The following is a 19179-nucleotide window of genomic DNA, read 5'->3' as shown; positions in this document are numbered from 1 at the left end:
GTTCACCGTTCACAGCTTGGAACTTACGGAGTAGAAGGTTGACGAGTGACGAGTTGGTTCAACTCGACTCGGCTTGCGCCTACCGTTAAGTATGATGAACATAAATCCACTTGGTGACCAGAAAAATTAACAGATACCCAAGTTTTGTAGATACTGGATGGATCTTGTTCCTGCACTCCATTTCACGTCATCGCCCCTTTTGAAAACTAATGTAGATCTACTTTCTCGCTAGCACTGCCATACCACCCTTTTGCATGAAATTTGCATGTTATCACACGTTACTTCTGTTTCCCCCGTCAGTTCTGTTTTTTTTTTTTGACAGGATCAGTTCTGAGATTTTAAGATCAAACGAGAGCGCAGTGATTTTGGCAGTTAAAAGAGAAGTTTAACAGTTCAATATCACTACATCCGTTCCGTAGAGTACCTTGCCCTGTACTCCCAGATCCGCCGCACCTTCCCGGCGCCTGTCGGCAGTCGCCACCGGAACCTCTTCCCTTCTCCGGCTCTGCCTCCTCCTCCTCCTCCCACCGAGGCACGCAGGTTACCCCGACGCGGAGGAACTCGGTGCTCTCGTGATCTTCCCCCTCCAAGGCTCTGATCCGCTCTGCTGCTACATAGTCTGGACTGGCGTGGTCCGGACGCGAATGCTTTTGTTGGTAGGGAAGCCCTAACTTTCTCGGATCATTGTTCATCTTGTTCTTTCTACTCCGAACAATCGAATCCAACCAGATCGCTCTTCCGTCAAGAACGACATTATTTCCCTGTCAATGTGGGGTTATTAAGGGCTTAAGGCCCGCCCCTGAGGCCCTGATTGGGACAAGCATCAGCGTCAACCTCCTGAATTTGGCTCTGTCTGGGCTTCGAAGGTTTCTAGTTTTCTACTGCTCCGAGTAGTCGAATACAGCTTGGAATTTCTTGCATCTCAACGTGACCCTTATAACTCTGCATTGTGGTTTATGCTATACTCCTTAATCCTTATGGTTTCAACCTCATTGATTTATCTGCTGCTATAACCGACGATTTTCTTTTTCATGGGATATCATGTACACAGCCACTTGGGCTCCCCGTGCTGACCTTAGTTGTATACTACATTGAATCAAAGAGGCAGTGAATTAGATAAGAGAGCCTAGAATGCTAGTGCTTACAGATCTGATCACATGCTGTTGAGTTATGCCATAAACATGCCTAGCATCTGTTGTTTATGCGTCTAGCATTATTGTTTTTCTGGTGGGTTTAAAGTAAAGGGGTTGGTGGTGTGCCATGTACTCAAGGGAACCTTTTTGATTGATTAATGAAAGTCTGGTGGGCTCATGGATGGCATGGGAGCACTTTGCCGTAAGATGCAACTCACACCTGCTCATCTGTTATGATTTCTTACCGGCTTTGACAAGTTTATTTTTCTAAAAGGGAGAGTGGGGAGAGGTAGATCTAAGATGGTGGCTAGTGTGGAGAGGGGTATATAAGTAGCTGCAGTCTTCTCTGTGCAGACAACTTGTAGGCAGGCAGCTTCTCTCTGCATACAAGAGGCCGCTTCCAATTTCTTCCCTCTAGCAGTGTCCTGCTCAAGATCTCCCTCGAGTTCTTGGGATCTGGTGAGGGTCTCCTTGATCCAATGCGTCACTTTTGATTTTGTTTGTAGTTTGGTGTCTGATCATGCAAGAAATGTGGGTTTATGTTAGTTGTACTTTCTCAAGTTGTGTCAGGATGCTTACCTTCTTCAGATCTGAGAGCACACTTGAGATTCATTGCTTTGTCTGATGGTCCCTAGCTTGATTTGATAACTTGACCAGTATTCATTGATGCCATGAACGAGTCCTTACTTCTGCAATTTGGTTTAGAATTTCTTTCCCTTTTACTGATGCTTCTATGTCTGGTGAATAAGATGATTGTTGCCATAATGTTTCAGGCTGTCATTCTCCTTACATGCAGTCCGTCGTTCACCTTACCTGTAGTCTGAAATAAATCACACTTGTTTTACTCCTCAAATTAGCTGAAGCTGTGAAGTTACCAATATCTGATTATTCAAAACTGCTCATGACTGTTTACCGAATTAGCTTGGCTAGCTTTCTTAACTGTATGCGTGTTGTTTCAACCCTCATTATTGTCACATATTGTCTTTTCAAGGTCAGAATGTTTACTTCCATTAACTCACAAATGTGCTTAACTATGTCTGATCTAAATAATAGTTTCCACTGTCCTATTTTACAATGATCTAAAAAACACTCAGCGATCTCAGGTTAAGCGGACAAGATGGTGAAGATCTGCTGCATCGGAGCTGGCTATGTCGGCGGCCCAACGATGGCTGTCATTGCCGTCAAGTGCCCAGCAATTGAGGTTGTAGTTGTTGACATTTCCAAACCTCGCATTGACGCTTGGAACAGCGACCACCTCCCAATCTACGAGCCTGGTCTTGATGAAGTCGTGAAGGAGTGCAGGGGCAGGAACCTCTTCTTCAGCACTGAAGTCGAGAAGCATGTTGCTGAGGCTGACATCATCTTTGTATCAGTGAACACCCCTACCAAGACCCGTGGTCTTGGTGCAGGCAAGGCTGCCGACCTCACCTACTGGGAGAGTGCTGCTCGGATGATTGCTGATGTCTCCAAGTCTGACAAGATTGTCGTTGAGAAGTCTACTGTCCCTGTCAAGACTGCAGAGGCTATTGAGAAGATCTTGACCCACAACAGCAAGGGTATCAACTACCAGATCCTCTCAAACCCAGAATTCCTTGCGGAGGGCACGGCGATCGAAGACCTATTCAAGCCTGACAGAGTGCTCATTGGTGGCCGGGAGACGCCTGAGGGCAGGAAGGCTGTTCAGGCTCTCAAGGAGGTTTATGCTCACTGGGTTCCTGAGGACCAGATCATCACCACCAACCTGTGGTCCGCTGAGCTCTCAAAGCTCGCGGCCAATGCATTCTTAGCACAGAGGATTTCCTCTGTTAATGCCATGTCTGCGCTCTGTGAAGCCACTGGTGCCAATGTGTCTGAGGTATCTTACGCCGTGGGTAAGGACTCCAGGATTGGCCCCAAGTTCCTAAATGCCAGTGTGGGGTTTGGGGGCTCCTGCTTCCAGAAGGATATCTTGAACCTCGTGTACATCTGCGAGTGCAATGGCCTCCCTGAGGTGGCCAGCTACTGGAAGCAGGTCATCAAGATCAATGATTACCAGAAGAGCCGGTTTGTCAACCGTGTTGTGTCCTCCATGTTCAACACAGTCTCTGGCAAGAAGATCGCCATTCTCGGTTTCGCCTTCAAGAAGGACACCGGTGACACCAGGGAGACCCCAGCGATCGATGTGTGCAAGGGCCTGTTGGGTGACAAGGCTCAGGTCAGCATCTATGATCCCCAGGTTACTGAGGAGCAAATCCAGTGGGATCTGGCCATGAACAAGTTTGACTGGGACCACCCGACGCACCTACAGCCGACAAGCCCCACGGCCATGAAGCAGGTGAGCGTTGTCCGGGGTGATGCATACGAGGCCACCAAGGGGGCCCATGGAATCTGCATCCTCACTGAGTGGGAAGAGTTCAAGACTTTGGACTACCAGAAGATTTTTGACAACATGCAGAAGCCAGCCTTTGTCTTCGATGGGCGCAACGTTGTGGATGCCGAGAAGCTCAGGGAGATTGGCTTCATCGTCTACTCCATTGGCAAGCCGCTTGATGCGTGGCTCAAGGACATGCCTGCTGTTGCTTAATTGTGCACAGTTCACTTGAAAGTGCACCACCGGAGATGCAAGAGTTTGCTTTTGCAGGAGACGGTATATTTTCTGTCAGGCATAAAATTTGGTTAGTATGTTTGTCTTGAGTTCTTCATGCTTGTATTGCCATCTGTAGATTATACGTACCTCAGTCCATGGGATGTTTGTGTCTGAGGAATGTAACGATGTTTCTTTGTATCCAATGAGCTTTATAGCTGGTCCAACTGTCTCAAGTTTTTCTCCCCGTAAAATCGTTTGTTTATTCATGTATTCTCTCAGCTAGCAGACTTCATTGCTCTTGTCTCTACCATTTTTTACTTGCAACACTGGGAACTTAACGCGAAGGCCCAGATGACACAACCTTCTTCTTGGGTAGATCCAGGTAATATCAGACTTATTCTGAATAACAGCAGAAGAGCTTCTATATTCTTGATTATAAGAAGAAACTTTGCAGGGTTGTTACAGTAACCAAGAGCTATGAACAACTGGTAGCCCAAGAAAAAACAAAAAGGAGATTAACCAGGGTAAATGGTGTGCCCCCTTAACTTGGTACTAGAGGAATTGTTGCATGCCGATTTGAAGAAACCTCCCGAGAAGCTTAACAACCGAACCACTCACTAAGCGTAAGGCATAGCCTTGAATTAGGAATAGCAAGGGATTCCTTCTCTGAATTAAAAGGAAATAGCTACTGCTACAATTGCTTGTAGTTTGGATATGAATATATGGTAAATTTGACAACTGAACTTTCAGTTTTGCTTTCAGTTATCACAGGGTTTTAATTTTGACAACAAGCTGTACATCATCTATTTGAGATAGTTCACCTTTGAGATAAGGTCCTCGGTTAAGCTTTTATTTGAGATAAGCTACAGACCAAAGGAGCACTTGTTCCTTTCGCTTACAAATGTGGTAGTGTAGAAAGTCCTGTTTTAGGTTTCAGACGAATCATCCTTTTACAGTGTGTTATGCCCAAACTGCTGCTATGGAAGTTCGTAAATATCTGTTTTATCAGGTTTAAATGCTAGATATAAGACCTGAACTGTTTGGATAAGTTCTAACCATAGAGTAGTCTAGATCAGAGTAGCGCCATGTTCTCATAATAAAAAACAATAAGAGTGAAGTTTTCCCAATTGACTGTACCCAGTCATTTTTCGTCTGACGCTTGAAATCTGAGCAGGGCAAAGGCTTTGAGTCAAGCTAAATTAATTTTTGCAGTCAAACAAAGGTTCCAAGCAAGGGCAGTAACGTCTAGAACTTATTATAACCTGTAGTAAACTGAATATGCAAGTAAATTCCTGAGATATGATGTAGTCACAACTCCATTGTTGGATGGTCAAAATTGCACAAATACGCTCTTAGTAGAGGAAATGCACATAAGATGTGGACTTGTGCACTGTTTGATACATGTATTGAATGTCATACTTGCGTACTGTGTGTGTATATTTATTTAGACATAAATCTGAAATAAGTTCTTACAATAATCAGTTTAGGCTGCTCAAATCAAATAAAAGATACCACCAGTTTCTACTTTCTACAAGGTCCACCAAATATCAGATTTGTACTAGGCACAGTATATGATGTATTTAAGAAAACAATAGGGATATGTGACTCATTGCAAGAGGGTAGCTAAGTCATGTGAAGTTATCTGCTCATTGGAGGTAGTAAGGAATGCAAGCTCCACGTACATATGCACTAAAAATTCTGTGGAGGCGCATAGCTAACTCCAGAGCATATTTCTGGAAGAAATTACTTCCTTTTAACAAACTACCTGCTAGTACATGCTTCTGATTGCATGCATATCTCGGAACTGAGTGAATGGTTGCATGCTTGACTGAGTGGAGTGTACAAATAAGAGATAAACTAAATCATGTCATTTTTATTCTAAAGATTAGAAATAAGCATGCACATAGCTGTTTGTCACAGAAGTAGCTATGGTCTTGTAGAAAATATTCAGATTTCAGGAAAAGAACTAGAACCACGAACTAACTTTAGGTTAGGCATCAGGACTTTCAGGCTATGCAAATGGATCAAATAATCACACTAGTATGTCAGCCTTTTAGTTAAACCTTGTAAATAGATCATAAAGTAAATAATCTCAGATTTTATCAAGCCTTAGTACTAAGTCAACCATGGCATGACGTTGACAGTTTGAATATCCAAAAACTGAATACCAGAAGTGCAGCTGTAGCACTCTTCAGTTTGACATTAATATCACCAGTAGATGTTTAGGGAAGCACATGTTCACGATTCCTAAATATGAGTCGTATTTTTTTCTTTAATAATTGGTTTATTAATACATATATTTTTGTAAAATAAAATTATTGTATTAGTATTTAAAAGTATTTTGTTTATAGGTATGATTTTTATCACATAAGTCACAGATTGATGGAGCGACCCTGGTCAAAGCTTTAGGCAAAGAAAACAAAATAAGTTTATATCATGGAACGGAGGCCAGAGGGAGTATATAGTTGTTCATTAGATGTCTAGAATTGTCAACCATTGGAGCTAACTTTAACTATGTGGCAATAATAGAGTGCGTCGAGTCAGATCAGCTGAGAGGAATGTGCTCACCGTTCCTGTGTCCAGTTGTATGTAGCTCTGTTTTGAGAAGTCAAATCCAAATCATCATTTAACAGAAACTCGAATTCTAACTACTAGACCGTCGAAGCAATCATCCAGAACCAGTTAAAAAATAGTGTGATCTGATTCAATAAACCGAAATAAATAGTATTCCATCAGTTTTAAAATATATCGCGTAATTTTTGTGGACTGTCAATTTTTTAAAATTTTGATCAAACTTGTAGCAAAAATACTAGGAACATATATTTCATAATGGATCCAATTTTAATAAAAACTAAAACGCAAAGGTAGTACAGTAGTTTTGCCGAGTTTTTATCTTACTGAACTTGCGGTCGAAGTCGAACTAGGGTCGGCCGATCTTACTCATTACTCCACGTACCAACAAAGACGAGTTTCACGTATTCCATCTGATTCATAAAAAATGTCATCCATTTTATACTAAATTAGTACAAATATTGTATCAAATGGACAACAATTTTTTATGAATTGGAGGGGGTGGCAGGTGCGCAGAGCTTGGCAGAACTTGCGTATCCATCTTCTTCTATTTCACCCCACGGAAGACCATGGTATCCACACGTACACCGGTGTTCAGTCCATGGTATCCAGTATCCACACGTACACCGGTTTCGCCTTTTGTCATTCTCGCTTGCACGTGTCCAGACGACTGCCTCTCTAGCTGCTCCTCATGCCGGCCGGCCGGCCACTGGCTCACGATCCACAACGTTGGCCCACTCCTGACACCGGCTGGCAACTGGCTCAGGATCCACAGCGTCGTCCCTCTCCTGATCTCGAGTTTCAGAGCCAGAGGAGTGCTACACGGGGCATAGCGGCCTCGCGGCTCGCGGGGACGGAGATCTTTTTCTTCGTTGGTGGTGAGTGATCTTTGCCGGTTCCTGACGCGGAAACGCAGGGAGTTTTGGCACGGGGAAATCGAATCTTTGGCCTCCGGGTCCGGCGCCTCAAAGGAGAGACGTGCGGACGTGGGGAGTTCATTCGGTGCGAGGAGGAGACGCTTGTCTTGTGGTCCGCGGAGCTGCCAAGTCTCGGCCGGCCTCGGGTGAACGCGTCCTTGTCCACCGAGAGACCCTTGATCGGGATGCTACTACGTGGAGGCATCGTCTCTCGCGGTTCTCTTTCTTGGACTTGGACTTCTGAGTTTAGTCGGTCGTTTTTACGGGTTACGCCAATTTTGTGTAAAGAAGATGCAGAGGCGTTCGCTTCATTCCGTTGAACGGAATATGTTCTTTCAATAGTACTATTTGAAAGCATGGTATGATTCTAAGTTTTCTATTTAAAGAATTTTGTTGGGTGCATGTTGCATCTCTCACATCCGTGCTTTTGCTTTTTCCGGCGTTGAGTGTACCTTAAGAATGGGATTTATTCCAACCGGGAAGACGTGAGTCGCTCGGGCGGCCATGCGGCGTTGTCTAATGTCAGTGTGGTGATTTATATCTAACGACATTTTGTTTGTGCATGTACAATACGTCAATACCATTGTAACATTTCGTTTGTGCACGTGCAACGTCATTGTAACACTCTATTCTTGTGGCTTCTAAAGTTCATGAGGTATCTCACTTGTCCGGAGACAGCAGAAATGGTTCCTAAGCCTTCACCGATCAAAGGTGACCTTTGTGAAGCCGAAGAGGGGGTGTTCGAGTAGATCTGTCCTAGCAGAGCCTACGGGTTTATGTATTCTCCTTGTTGTCTTCTACTCCCTCCGACCCATATTAAGTGTCTTGTACTAAATCAACAACATTTAATATGAGACGGAGGGAGTACAATCTTCCGCAACGGATTAGAGTCTTCATCTCCTACGTGATAAGACGTGATTCTAGATCTCATGTTGCCTCCACAAGCTCAGGGTGTGTCATTGGCCGATGCACGGAAATTGATGGTTTTGTCTAGTTGATGTGGGTGAGATTCTAGTGTGGTATTGAAGATGGCACGCCGCCGACAACTTGGCTCGCCGGGGCTGGCCTCACGATCCTCGCTGCTCCCTCTGTGCTACTGAAGATGAAGACTGCACTCATATTTTTGTGCATTGCTGTTTCACACATCAGGTTTGGCTCCGGTTAACGCGTTGGTCGAAGGCGGTCTTTCCCATCCCTGACTCCTCCTTTTCATGCTCTGAGGACCGGTGGATTATAGCCAGCAAGCAAGCCCCCAAGCAGCTTCGAAGGGATTTTGATACCTTCGTCATCTTAGTTCACTGGCGAATTTGGAAGGAGCGCAATTCCAGCATTTTTCAACAAGAGGTTAAACTTATTATGGACGATCTCCAGTCTTGGAGAGCTGCCGGCTGTGTGGTTGCCCTCTAGTAGTAGCTACTCTATGTTTTATGTAGCTTTTTTTTTTCCTTGTGGTGTTTATTGTGATGCTGTAAACCAGCTATTCTAGGTTGATTGTTGAGTTGTGTGCTTTGTTGTACTGTTACTGTTTCTTTCTTCAAATAAAATTCGGCCAACGGCCCTTCGAGTTTCTAGCGTGGTGCTTAACCCCTTTTGAAAGAGATTCATTCCTGCACAAGTTTTGGGCCAAAAAATTGTATTTGCTCGTCATGTACTGTTGTCCTTAATTATTTATACCAAATTTGTTTCTCCAAAGGAAAATCATGCAAAAAACATTGTTACATTTTAAAATCACTTGTTAAAAATGTATGTGTGCAACAGATCCTTGCGACGTTTTTGGTAAAAGAAAAATGACTCGCAACATAGTATAAAATAATTCCTTTAAACCAAACAGATCCTTAGGACATTTCTGGTAAAAAATTACTCGCGACAACGGTTGAAAATAATTGTTTTTAAACTAACGTATGCAACATAAAAAAGGGCGTACTCATATAAACAACAACATACAACGTGCATCCATAATCATTGCAATATAATGTACTCATATATGCATCAAATATACATATCCTGACCTTCCAAACCTCAGTTATCTTAGCTCGATTTCATGGGCTTTGCCCCTTTGTCTAAAAATATATATATCTACGTGTGTATATACATATTCGCAACACATGAAACAAAAGCATGCAACATAGGTTTCCAGCTATCGACGTTGTAACTTTGATTATCACCTCGTCTTTTCTATAATCGAATAGCTTTTGTTCTGATTAAATAGATCGAGACATATCTGCAGATTTGTGTTATGTTATTGAACAAAACGTCTGAACGAGATTACACTGCTAACTTACCTTGCAAACCCGGTAGCGTACGACCAAATGCAACTCTTGCGGCTGTCCATCACTGCTTGCGTATGGTACACGCTTCGTTTCCCCTCTCCAGAACAATATCGCGTTCACACCAGAGAAAACTATACGTTGCCAAAACAAAACAAAACAAAATACTGCGTACTCCTACTACCACCACCAATAATATAAAATTTGTCGTCGCAAAAACTTTGCATTCTGTTCTAACACGAGGGAGGAGAGGGAGGAGAAGAAGTGAAGAACACGGTGGCCACTGCTGTTTCGTTTCGGCCGCGTGCTCTGACCTCTCCTCCCCCGCTGCGTATAAATACAGACTCCCAATCCCCAGAACCTCTCATCCTGACCTCAAATCGAACCTTGGCCCTCCAACCACCGCCGCAGAGAAGATCCCCAATTCCTCCTCCCCGTTCCCAAGCCCCAGAACTCACGCGCCGGAAGCCCCAACAAATCCTTGCCTATTGAGCGAGCGATGGAGGCAGCAGCAGCAGCAGCCGCGGCGCTCAGGTCGCCCACCGCCGCCGCCGCGCCTTCGAGGCGGGTCGGGGCCACGCGCGGCGCCGGCGCTAGCGCTAGCGCGAGCTCGCTCCCCTTCGAGCGGAGACGCGGTTTCTCCTTCGGCTCCATCAAGGTAGGCAGCAGATTTTGGTTTTTGGGGATTGCTTGTGTTCCATGTGGTGGCATATGATGGTTACATAATTTGGATTATTTTTTCAGTTCTATACATGTCTTCGAATTTTTTTACAAGTCCTGCTATCATGGGTTAATGCAAAATGAGAGAGTGGAGTTTTGGCTTTTCTTTTTCTTCTGGTTTATTGAATATTGATTTGAATAATTTGGCTGCCTCGAATGCCCTTGTATTAAGCCAGATCTGTTTTTGTTTTTGATGCACTTCTCTTTTTACCATTTCCATGCGTTTTCAATTGTGCGCGTGGTCTCTTGATGGCTGACGCGGTTCCTTGTGCTGGATCCTATCCTCAGGGTCTCGGGACTTCTAGAAGGCGAAGCAGTGTGGTCATGGCATCTTCGTCTCCGTCGGAGTTGCCGTCGTCTTCGCCGATCGCGCCGTTGCAGATGGAATCTGCAGTAGGGCAGTTCCTCTCGCAGATTCTGGTCACGCACCCACACCTGCTGCCCGCTGCCGCCGAGCAGCAGCTCGAGCAGCTCCAGACTGTCCATGATGCCGCTAAGAAGGAGAACGGCAGCGACACGCAGGCACCACCGCCAGGTGGCGACATCGTGCTGTACAGGTAAATGATGTCTGGAATGGTGACTTCGTTGCTCTTGTTATTTCCGGTGCATGGCTGTAAGAAGATAGGCTTTTGGTAGAAAAATATTTATTCAGAGTTATCCGGGTCATGTTAAGAGCGCATAGCAATTGTATAACCATCATCAAGTTGTCAAGACCAGCTGGCACGGTGCCTCTAAGCGCAGATAAATCTTTTTTATTGATCCTTAACGACATGATTAAACATCACAGAAGTTTACATAACAGATAGAGATGGTGTAAAATGTTTTAACATTAGATATGCCGATTATGTGTCCTGTAGGGAAGAAAATAAAACTGAATTCTAGCCTGTTTGATTGAGATAGAGCAATCACGTTCATTATGAATTGTTTTGGGAGTAAGAGTCTTACAAAAGCGATGGAGCTTTCATGGTTTGGGTGAGAACGAGAGACATACAGTACACTTGGGCCTTGGCGCTCTCGGCTCCGGTTCAGATGATGTGCCTTGGCTATGTTTTATTATTTTTCCCGCTCTGTACCCTAACTTCAAGCTCTCATGTTTCTATTTTAAGCGTTTCATATCTGCACTCCTGTGGTTTGAATCTTTCCAACCATCTTTGGCAATAGATTGCTCGCTGCAGCTGTTTTGTAAAAGAAAAACGTTGCTCGCTGAAAAGTCAATCCTTAGTTAATTCTAACAAGACCCTCCAAGTTAGAGAAATCTTGACTAATATTTCTTTTCTGGATTAACAGACGGATTGCTCAGGTTAAAGAAAAGGAGAAGAAAAGGACTTTGGAGGAGATTCTGTACGCGATGGTTGTTCAGAAGTTTGTTGAAGCTGGCGTCTCTTTGGTCCCAGCTCTCTCGCACTCCATTGATACTTCTGGTAGAGTTGATCAGTGGGCAGAACCTACAGAAGGGAAGCTTGAGCGTTTGCATTCACATGAGGCCTATGAGATGATCGAGAACCACCTAAATCTCATATTGGGGCAACGGCAAGCTGATGCCACTGTTGCAGCCATAAGTAAGCTCCGAGTTGGCCAAGTCTATGCTGCATCTGTTATGTATGGCTATTTCCTGAAGAGGGTCGATCAGAGGTTTCAGCTTGAGAAGTCAATGAAGAGCCTCCCTTGGGGATCACAAGATGATGCGCTCAATCAAGTTATGATGACTGACTCACGGCCCTCAACTGAAGCTTATAGTTCTCATCCAGAGATGGAGTCATGGACGTCCTCTGACCTCAGTGCAGGAGGGCTTGGCCAATCTATCAAGCCTTGCCGTCTTAGGTCATATGTTATGTCATTTGATTCAGACACGTTACAAAGTTATGCAACAATTCGGTCGAAGGTGGCCTTTGGCATCATTGAGAAGCACACAGAGGCGCTATTTGGGAAACCAGAGATTGTAATCACGCCTGAAGGAACCGTCGATTCTTCCAAGGATGAGCATGTCAGGATAAGTTTTGCAGGGCTGAGAAGGCTGATCTTAGAGGCTGTTACTTTTGGATCCTTCCTTTGGGATGTCGAGAGCTATGTGGATTCCAGGTACCATTTTGTCACCAACTAGTTGGATCCAGCGTAGATTGATGGCATGTATATCTGGTTTAGCGAAGACTGTTGTACAATGGTAGTTACCGATGTATGCCTAGAACCATACGATTCTGGCATCACAACATTCTAAAGAGGAAGTGTCATTAACCTAATATCCAGATACTTAGCTTTGTTATCATTTGCTCTGCCTGGGGCGTTTCATTGCTGGCAGCCTGGCATCACAGCATTGTATGACATCCTATTCACGATGATGTGTAGTGTTATATATACCAATATATTAAATTGGAGTTGGTGGTGATGGTACGACAGTCGCGATACGTCATTTCATCGAAATTACGAATCTGCCATGGAAAAATTTCACCTTTGTGCCACGCCTGTCCCGCCCATGCATGCATCGTGACCCCGAATCGTCTTTTCCTCGCACACCGATCTGCAATCCACCTCCACCTCGCACACCCGCCCCTATCCGCCTCGCACAGGGCACTCCTCCATGATCCGCGTCCTCTCACACGGCACATAAACAATGCCCAAAGCGGCAACGCCCGTACGTATGTCCCGTAGTCTATCTAGGCAGGCAGTGGAGACGGCGGTGCAGTGGAGATGCAGCGGCGCCGAAGTTGATGAAGTCAGCGGCCGCGCAGGAGATTCAGCCGGCACACGAGGCCAGGGGTTCGTCTCCAGGTGCGCATGGACATGACAAACTCGGGGGCACGCCCGGGCTTGGCGGAGGCACGGTGGAGGGGGATGCCGACGGGGAGCTCGGCGGCCGGCGGATGAGCTCGACGTAGGGGAGATTCTGGCGCGCGGGAGGCGCAGGCGAGGATGCACCTGAGCTCCTGGAGTCGATGCGCTTCTCTCACGGGCGGAGGAGAGGCGCAGAAGCGCTGCGGTGGCGGATCGGAGAGCGGCGGCGCTCCCGCCGAAGACGAGGGAGACGATACGGCCGCGACGGATTGGAAGCGGGTCGGCTTCCAGGAACTGGAGGCGTGGCTTCGAAGGGAGATGGAGAGGCGTGTGGGGGATTCGAGGGCCACGAGGAGCGGCCGGAGCTACGGGACGAGCTCCTCGGACTTGGGGGAGAGAACGGCTTCGGGGGGGGGGGGGAGAAATGGGGAGCTGCAGGGCTTCGAGAGGGAGAGCTTCGGGAGAAGAGAGAGTAGAGCGGGGTGGAGATAGATAAGGAGGAGGGCGCCTCGGGGTGGATAGGAACGGAGGGGGCAGGCGTGGTCCCGGAGGCGACGGTCGGCCATGCTGGCACAGTGGCGAAGAGGACGGCGCACATGAAGAAGAGCGGGCCGACGGGGGCACTGTGGCTACAGGAAGTAGAAGATGGGGGTGGGGCCTATTTGTCAGCGGGAGAGGGTGAGGAGAATGCGCTGCACAGTGGGCCACAGGCCCACAGGACAGCTTGCAAAAATCTGGTTTGGGTCAGCACCTCGATCAAAGGGTCAAACGGGCAAATCAGTATAAGATCCATGGTCAAAAGGGGTCGACGTGCGGAGAGGGGCGGCGGTCTGAGGCGGATATGGAGTTGGCGGCCCCGTTGGCAGTAGAGGCGAAGAAAAGAGATCGAGATGATAGAGATCGACGGAGGAGAGGAGAAGACGCACAGTACTGGAAAAAGAAAAGAAAGGGAGAGAAGAGAGATGGAAATCTCAAGGTCGTGATGATGCCACGTTAACGATCCGTGGCGGCACGGTCGCTTGGATCGGTGTCATGACTTTGCTGAGAGCCACACTCGGCAAAGGCTTTGACATGGGTTAGGTGTCTAGGCCTACGGCAAAGATAATTTTTTAGTTGAATTTTTGTCCAGACCAAAGGTATCAAAATTGCCTAGGGTGGTCAACGGTGTTGTATCAATAATTTTTTGTTATAATTTGTCTAATTGTTCCGTAGCAATGCACGGGCACTTCTGCTAGTCAACTTATGTTTCTAACTGTGGTACTAGCATAGTGCACATCTTCGATGATACGTGCGAACAATATTATTTGGTCAATGCATCTGTGCAGACATTCGAAGTTCAACATAAACTAAGTCTAACTGAAGTACAAAGAACAAGCCTATTTGTTCATACAGATTTTTATCTACCATATATGGGAGGAGAAGTTTGCATCTCCATGGACCAAGTCATAACATTAGATTAAACCTTACAACTTTTTGAATAGTGGACTCATGCATGATCGTTCACAATGGCGGAGGACCCAGTAGGGCAAGGTAGGGCGGCCACCCTACCTTGATTTTTGCCTGAGTTACGAATTGGGGAAGATTATGAAACCGGGATCTAAAGGGCGGAATCCGTTCGTGGGGTGATGGGAGGAGAAACGGTCAGGAGCGAGAGAATCGAAGGGGAGATTAACCTGCGGTGGAGGCGCTTGAGCAAGGAGGAAGACGAGCTAGGGGGCTCGGGCACTCGGCAACGTGATGAGTGGCGGCGCTCGCACGAGGAGGAAGAAGATCCGCGGAGCGAGGGGGCTGGGTTGCTCGTATAGGTGGCTATCGGGCCGGGCTTTTTTGAAAAGCCCAGAAGCCCGGCGGGCTTGGCCCGTTTGTGCCGAGCCTGAGCCTCAACCCTAGGCCCGTTGGGACGGGACAGCACTGCCCGATTAACTTTTTTCTTTTTTTAATCTAAATGCTACACTCACCTCGTGGGAGTAAAAATATGGGGGCTAGCAGGTTCAAACCCGAGACCTCCCCCTCATCCCCTGCAGCCGCTGAGTAAGGGCTGGCTAACGAGCACGCTCGGTTCGTTAAGATCATTATCGTTAACGATTTGAGACCATTGTTCGGCTCGGTTCGTTAAGAGCTCGCGAGCGCTCGTTAAGCTCGTTAAAAACTCGTTAAGATAATAGATGGCATGTTGATCTAAATTTTTGGGCATTACCTATTTGTTTAGGATAAATTTTGACAGCAAAAAAATATATCAAAAGTTACACAATGCTATAAAGATTGGAAATAACACAACAAAAGAGAAATAACAACACAATTCCAATAGCAAAATAAGTTTCAGTAGCCACTCACAAGTGATGTACGAGACAAGCTCGCTAACGAGCTTAACGAGCGCTCGCCGAGCTCGCTCGTTAAGATCGTTAAGCTTAACGATCTGAAAAGAAAGTCATGTTTGGTTCTTTAGTTAACAAACCGAATTAGCGAGCGTTTAATAACATTATCGAACTTCGATCTTTTTGTCCAGGCCCGCTGCTGACCACGTTCGCACTTGTGCTAGAATACACACCAGCCCACCTTTTGACCCAATTTCTCGCTGGCATGGACAAAAAAAGGCTATTGGGCTGCCTGGGCTGGAGGTCGGTGCCCAAGGGCTTTCCCGAGGCCCACGAGGCCTTAACGGGCCTGGGTCGGCTCGACCGGGCTCGGTGCCACGCCAGTGCCTGGAGGTTGCGTTTTCGGGCCTGTCCGGCCCATCCCCTTTATTGCCGGGCTTCACTGGGCCGCGCCCGGGCCAGGCCCGTTTATCCCAAGCCAGGCCAGAGTCGGGCCAGCCCAATAGCCACCTATAGTCGCTCGGCAAGGAGATACGGAGATGGGGAGCGCTTGGCAAACTACCCAATGAGCAAATGAGAGTAACATGATTACTTGTAATGTTTAAGATGAAGGAAGGACAAACTTGTGTTGGATGACGTAACCATTGCATCAAGTTACTAGCTATTCGGATTAATTTTAAGACAAACTATTAAATCGTTGCTAGATGTACATTTGTTTGGTCCTTTAGATTTTCCATTTGCGTCTTTATATAAAATAAATCTGCAAAATTTCAACTAATTTAACTCTGAATCATTAGAGGCGGCGATAGCGATGACTTGCCAAGCTATGCATTTGGACGGGGTCTGAGAAAGACGTCGTAGGAGGCGGTGACGACGGGTCAATTGTCCCCTACATCGGCGGCCAGTCTTCAACGCTCGTGTGAGGTGGTGTGTGTGGCGTTCCAACGTGACTTTGCGCAATCGACGACAATATAGCCTGCAAAGACGGGTTCTCCAGGAGATGCAACTTCTGCACTCTTAGTTATTTTGGCTATCTACTATTGATGTTCATGTATGATTGCTCATTGATGTCTTAACTGTGATACCTTTACTTGTATTTCTTGCTTAAAGAAAGTTGATAGAAAAATCATCGTACTTAATGACAATAGATATGATAATCATGCCCACGTGGTGTATTATTGTTTTATGAGTTCTGACTTTGACAGACTCACAAACTATGTTTCAGATTGTGTGGCTATTTCTCATAAGATAGTATATCTCTCGAAGTATGGAGAAAGGGCGTTGTTTATTAGCAAAAAATCTACTTGATATTTTTAAGTCGGTATGTATGAAGATATCTTTGGAATCAAAATATAACTATAGTTTTACTCTTATAAATATTTGAGTTGTTAATCGTCTGCTCACCCCACCGAAGAACTGTTTTTACAAATCATAATAATTGTCGTATATTTTATGTATAGATATTTGTATTATGATCTTTCGATTATGGTTGATTTGACATATAATATAATGAAAATTAATAATTAAAATAAATATCACTAGGTGATATATCATAAGATGTAACAATAAAAAAAAGCCTCCTAAAAAGTCTGAAAAATACCAAATTTATTGAAATATATTTTGCAAACTTAGAAAAATATTAAATGTGATATCTATACTAACTCATGGTGTTAGGATAGGAAATTCGCCCTACCTCAAAATTTGTTTGTCCTCTGCGAATGGTTCACATGATTGTTGGAACTAATCTTGTTATTAGCGTTAAATTTAGAGTTGTGGAATACAAAAGAAAAGAGCACAAGTGCGTATGCTGGAAAAATTCGTCTGTGTTCTTCCATCTTCTCCACCATATTCATGTGTTTGTATCTTGTGCAAATCTGACCTCGAGGTCCGAGTCTCCATCGTCGTCAAGTTGCGCCACGTCGACGGAGAACAGTTCCGGTCCTGAGATTTCAGGGCCCGGTGCGAAACTCGAGCTCGGGGCCCTTACAATTTTTTTCTAAATTTTTTTTATGTAAAGTTTTTGTTGTTGATGATGCCATGAAATCAATCTGATCAACCATTTTTTTATGAATGCATAAAGAGGATGATGGAGTCATAGTTTTGCCAAAGAAATTGATCACCGAGCATCAGCAATTCACTACTTGCCTGGTTTTTCCACCACCTGAAGCTTTTTCAACACGGTCACGGGTCACCTGATCCAATCTCAGACGATTTAGCAGCACTGAGGGCAGCAGTCAGCACGACAGGAAGGGAAAAGTCGAACTGGTATACGGCACGTGGTTATGACCACTCAGGTTCTCATCTTTGGTATACCCACTACGGCCCAGCATGAAACCCACTTGGAAGCCTACTACAACTACAGGAGTCCATATACCTAATCTTGCAACTCAATATAAGGAAACTTAAACATAGTATATCTCTCTATTTGTAACCAATTTGGACTCTACCCGAGACCTGGCCTCCTGCATTTATAAAGGACCAGGAGGGGGAACCAGCGAGGACAATCCTCTCTACCGAGACAGATCTCGTCTCTCATACACACGAGATCCGATCTGCGCATCATAGCCTCTACGGCAACCTTGTAATCTCTCCATCAATACCAGATCAGACAAGTAGAACGTAGGGGTATTACCTTCCGAGGGCCCCGAACCTGGGTAAAACTGTGTCCCATGTGTCCTTGTTAGCCGACGGGATCGCCAACACACACGCATGTCGCTCTCCCTAAACACAAAGCCCCTCAACATGGGCATTGCCGAAGTAAAACTTCGTCATAGGGGCCCCTCTTAATTTCGGGGCCTGGTGCAGCGGCACCGCCTGCACACCCCCAGGGCCGGGCCTAACAGAGAAAGATATGTTGCCCAGTAAGTTGCGCCACCGGCGGCAAGGAGGTAATGGCCAAGGTGCGGTGGTCATTGCCATGAGGAGGTCATCGACCATGTCCGAGTCGTCGACAAGATGGGGCATCAACGACGACATGAAGGCAAGTCACCGGTGAGGTGCGGCACCGGTGACTACCATGAAGGCGAGTCATCGGCGAGATGTGTCACCGGTGGCGAACATGGAGGCAAGTCATCGGCGAGTTGTGGTGCCAGTTGCGAACATGCGGCGGCGAGCGTTTCACAGAGGCAAGCTCATGATGAAGGTGTAGGAGGTACGTCTCTCATGGAGGCCAAGGTGACGGCGGTAATCGGCATGACAAGATGGCAATGGCGGCCGTCTAAGTGTTGCACCGACGACATCGACGACGAGGGCTTCAAGAGAAGAATAAGTAATAACAAGATTAGGTAGGTGATTGTTGGAACTAATCTTGTTATTAGTGTTAAATTTAGAGTTGTGGAATACAAAAGAAAAAAGCACAAGTGCTTTTGCTGGAAAAGTTCGTGTGTGTTCTTCCATCTTCTACACCATGTTCATGTGTTTGTATCTTGTGCAAATCTGACATTGATTGCATCCTATTGTACATAGTGAGGGCGATCACCATAGATAACTAAACATTTCTTCAAAAGTTCAAATGCATAATTGTCACGAGAAGCAATTCAAGTCCTCGCAGGCTCCAAGATCTAAGATGGAAAAAAAATTCTTCACCATGAGACTGCCTTCGGTGGTTATCATGATGACGTTTGTTGCAGATAGTGACATGTGAAAAAACATTTTTATTTTAGGTTTTGTAGTGCTTGTTTACCCTACAGAAAGTCTAGTTGCAGAATGCTGATAAACATTATCATTAATGTACTTACTCTGTGAACAGGTAAAACTGGCAAGAGTACCTTTGAAGAGTAATCACTTTTTTCGTTATCAAGAGTAGCAGAAAATCGAAGATGATGAGTTATGATGATAAACAAGTAAAGCAAAGCCTGTATCTCTGGAAGCTCTTAGTTTTCTCATGTATTAAATCAACATAATACAACATAAAATAAAATC

The 19179-nt window shown here is 45.5% G+C and overlaps 2 protein-coding genes across 4 annotated transcripts; both read left to right on the top strand.

Moving 5' to 3' along the window:
• Positions 1-405: 405 nt before the first annotated feature.
• On the top strand, positions 406-3965 carry LOC100833535 (UDP-glucose 6-dehydrogenase 4). 3 transcript variants are annotated; one of them, XM_010232525.3, is made up of 2 exons: positions 406-656; positions 2237-3965. In XM_010232525.3, exon 2 carries the CDS (start codon positions 2251-2253, stop codon positions 3694-3696), a length of 1446 nt encoding a protein of 481 aa, XP_010230827.1. In that variant the 5' UTR covers positions 406-656; positions 2237-2250; the 3' UTR covers positions 3697-3965. The 3 variants fall into 3 exon arrangements, with proteins under 3 accessions (XP_010230827.1, XP_014752143.1, XP_003560604.1); XM_014896657.2 differs by lacking the exon at positions 406-656 and adding an exon at positions 1319-1592 and having other exon boundaries at positions 2228-3965; XM_003560556.4 differs by lacking the exon at positions 406-656 and adding an exon at positions 1334-1592.
• Positions 3966-9708: 5743 nt separating this feature from the next.
• LOC100829350 (UV-B-induced protein At3g17800, chloroplastic) lies at positions 9709-12557 on the top strand. The gene is made up of 3 exons (XM_003560547.4): positions 9709-10112; positions 10463-10731; positions 11462-12557. Exons 1-3 carry the CDS (start codon positions 9954-9956, stop codon positions 12273-12275), a joined length of 1242 nt encoding a protein of 413 aa, XP_003560595.1. The 5' UTR covers positions 9709-9953; the 3' UTR covers positions 12276-12557.
• The last annotated feature ends 6622 nt before the right edge of the window (positions 12558-19179 follow it).

Source organism: Brachypodium distachyon, chromosome 1 (genome assembly GCF_000005505.3).
Source record: "Brachypodium distachyon strain Bd21 chromosome 1, Brachypodium_distachyon_v3.0, whole genome shotgun sequence".
NCBI classification, from domain to species: domain Eukaryota; kingdom Viridiplantae; phylum Streptophyta; class Magnoliopsida; order Poales; family Poaceae; genus Brachypodium; species Brachypodium distachyon.
The sequence above is the reverse complement of the archived record's forward strand: the minus strand, read 5'-3'. Positions and strand labels throughout refer to the sequence as shown.

Bases quoted from the DNA above. Each gene is read 5' to 3' on its own strand.
- LOC100833535 (XM_010232525.3), top strand. From the start codon at position 2,251: ATGGTGAAGATCTGCTGCATCGGAGCTGGCTATGTCGGCGGCCCAACG.
- LOC100829350 (XM_003560547.4), top strand. From the start codon at position 9,954: ATGGAGGCAGCAGCAGCAGCAGCCGCGGCGCTCAGGTCGCCCACCGCC. The intron at 10,113-10,462 runs GTAGGCAGCAGA...TCCTATCCTCAG, and splicing joins TCTCCTTCGGCTCCATCAAG to GGTCTCGGGACTTCTAGAAG. The intron at 10,732-11,461 runs GTAAATGATGTC...CTGGATTAACAG, and splicing joins GGCGACATCGTGCTGTACAG to ACGGATTGCTCAGGTTAAAG.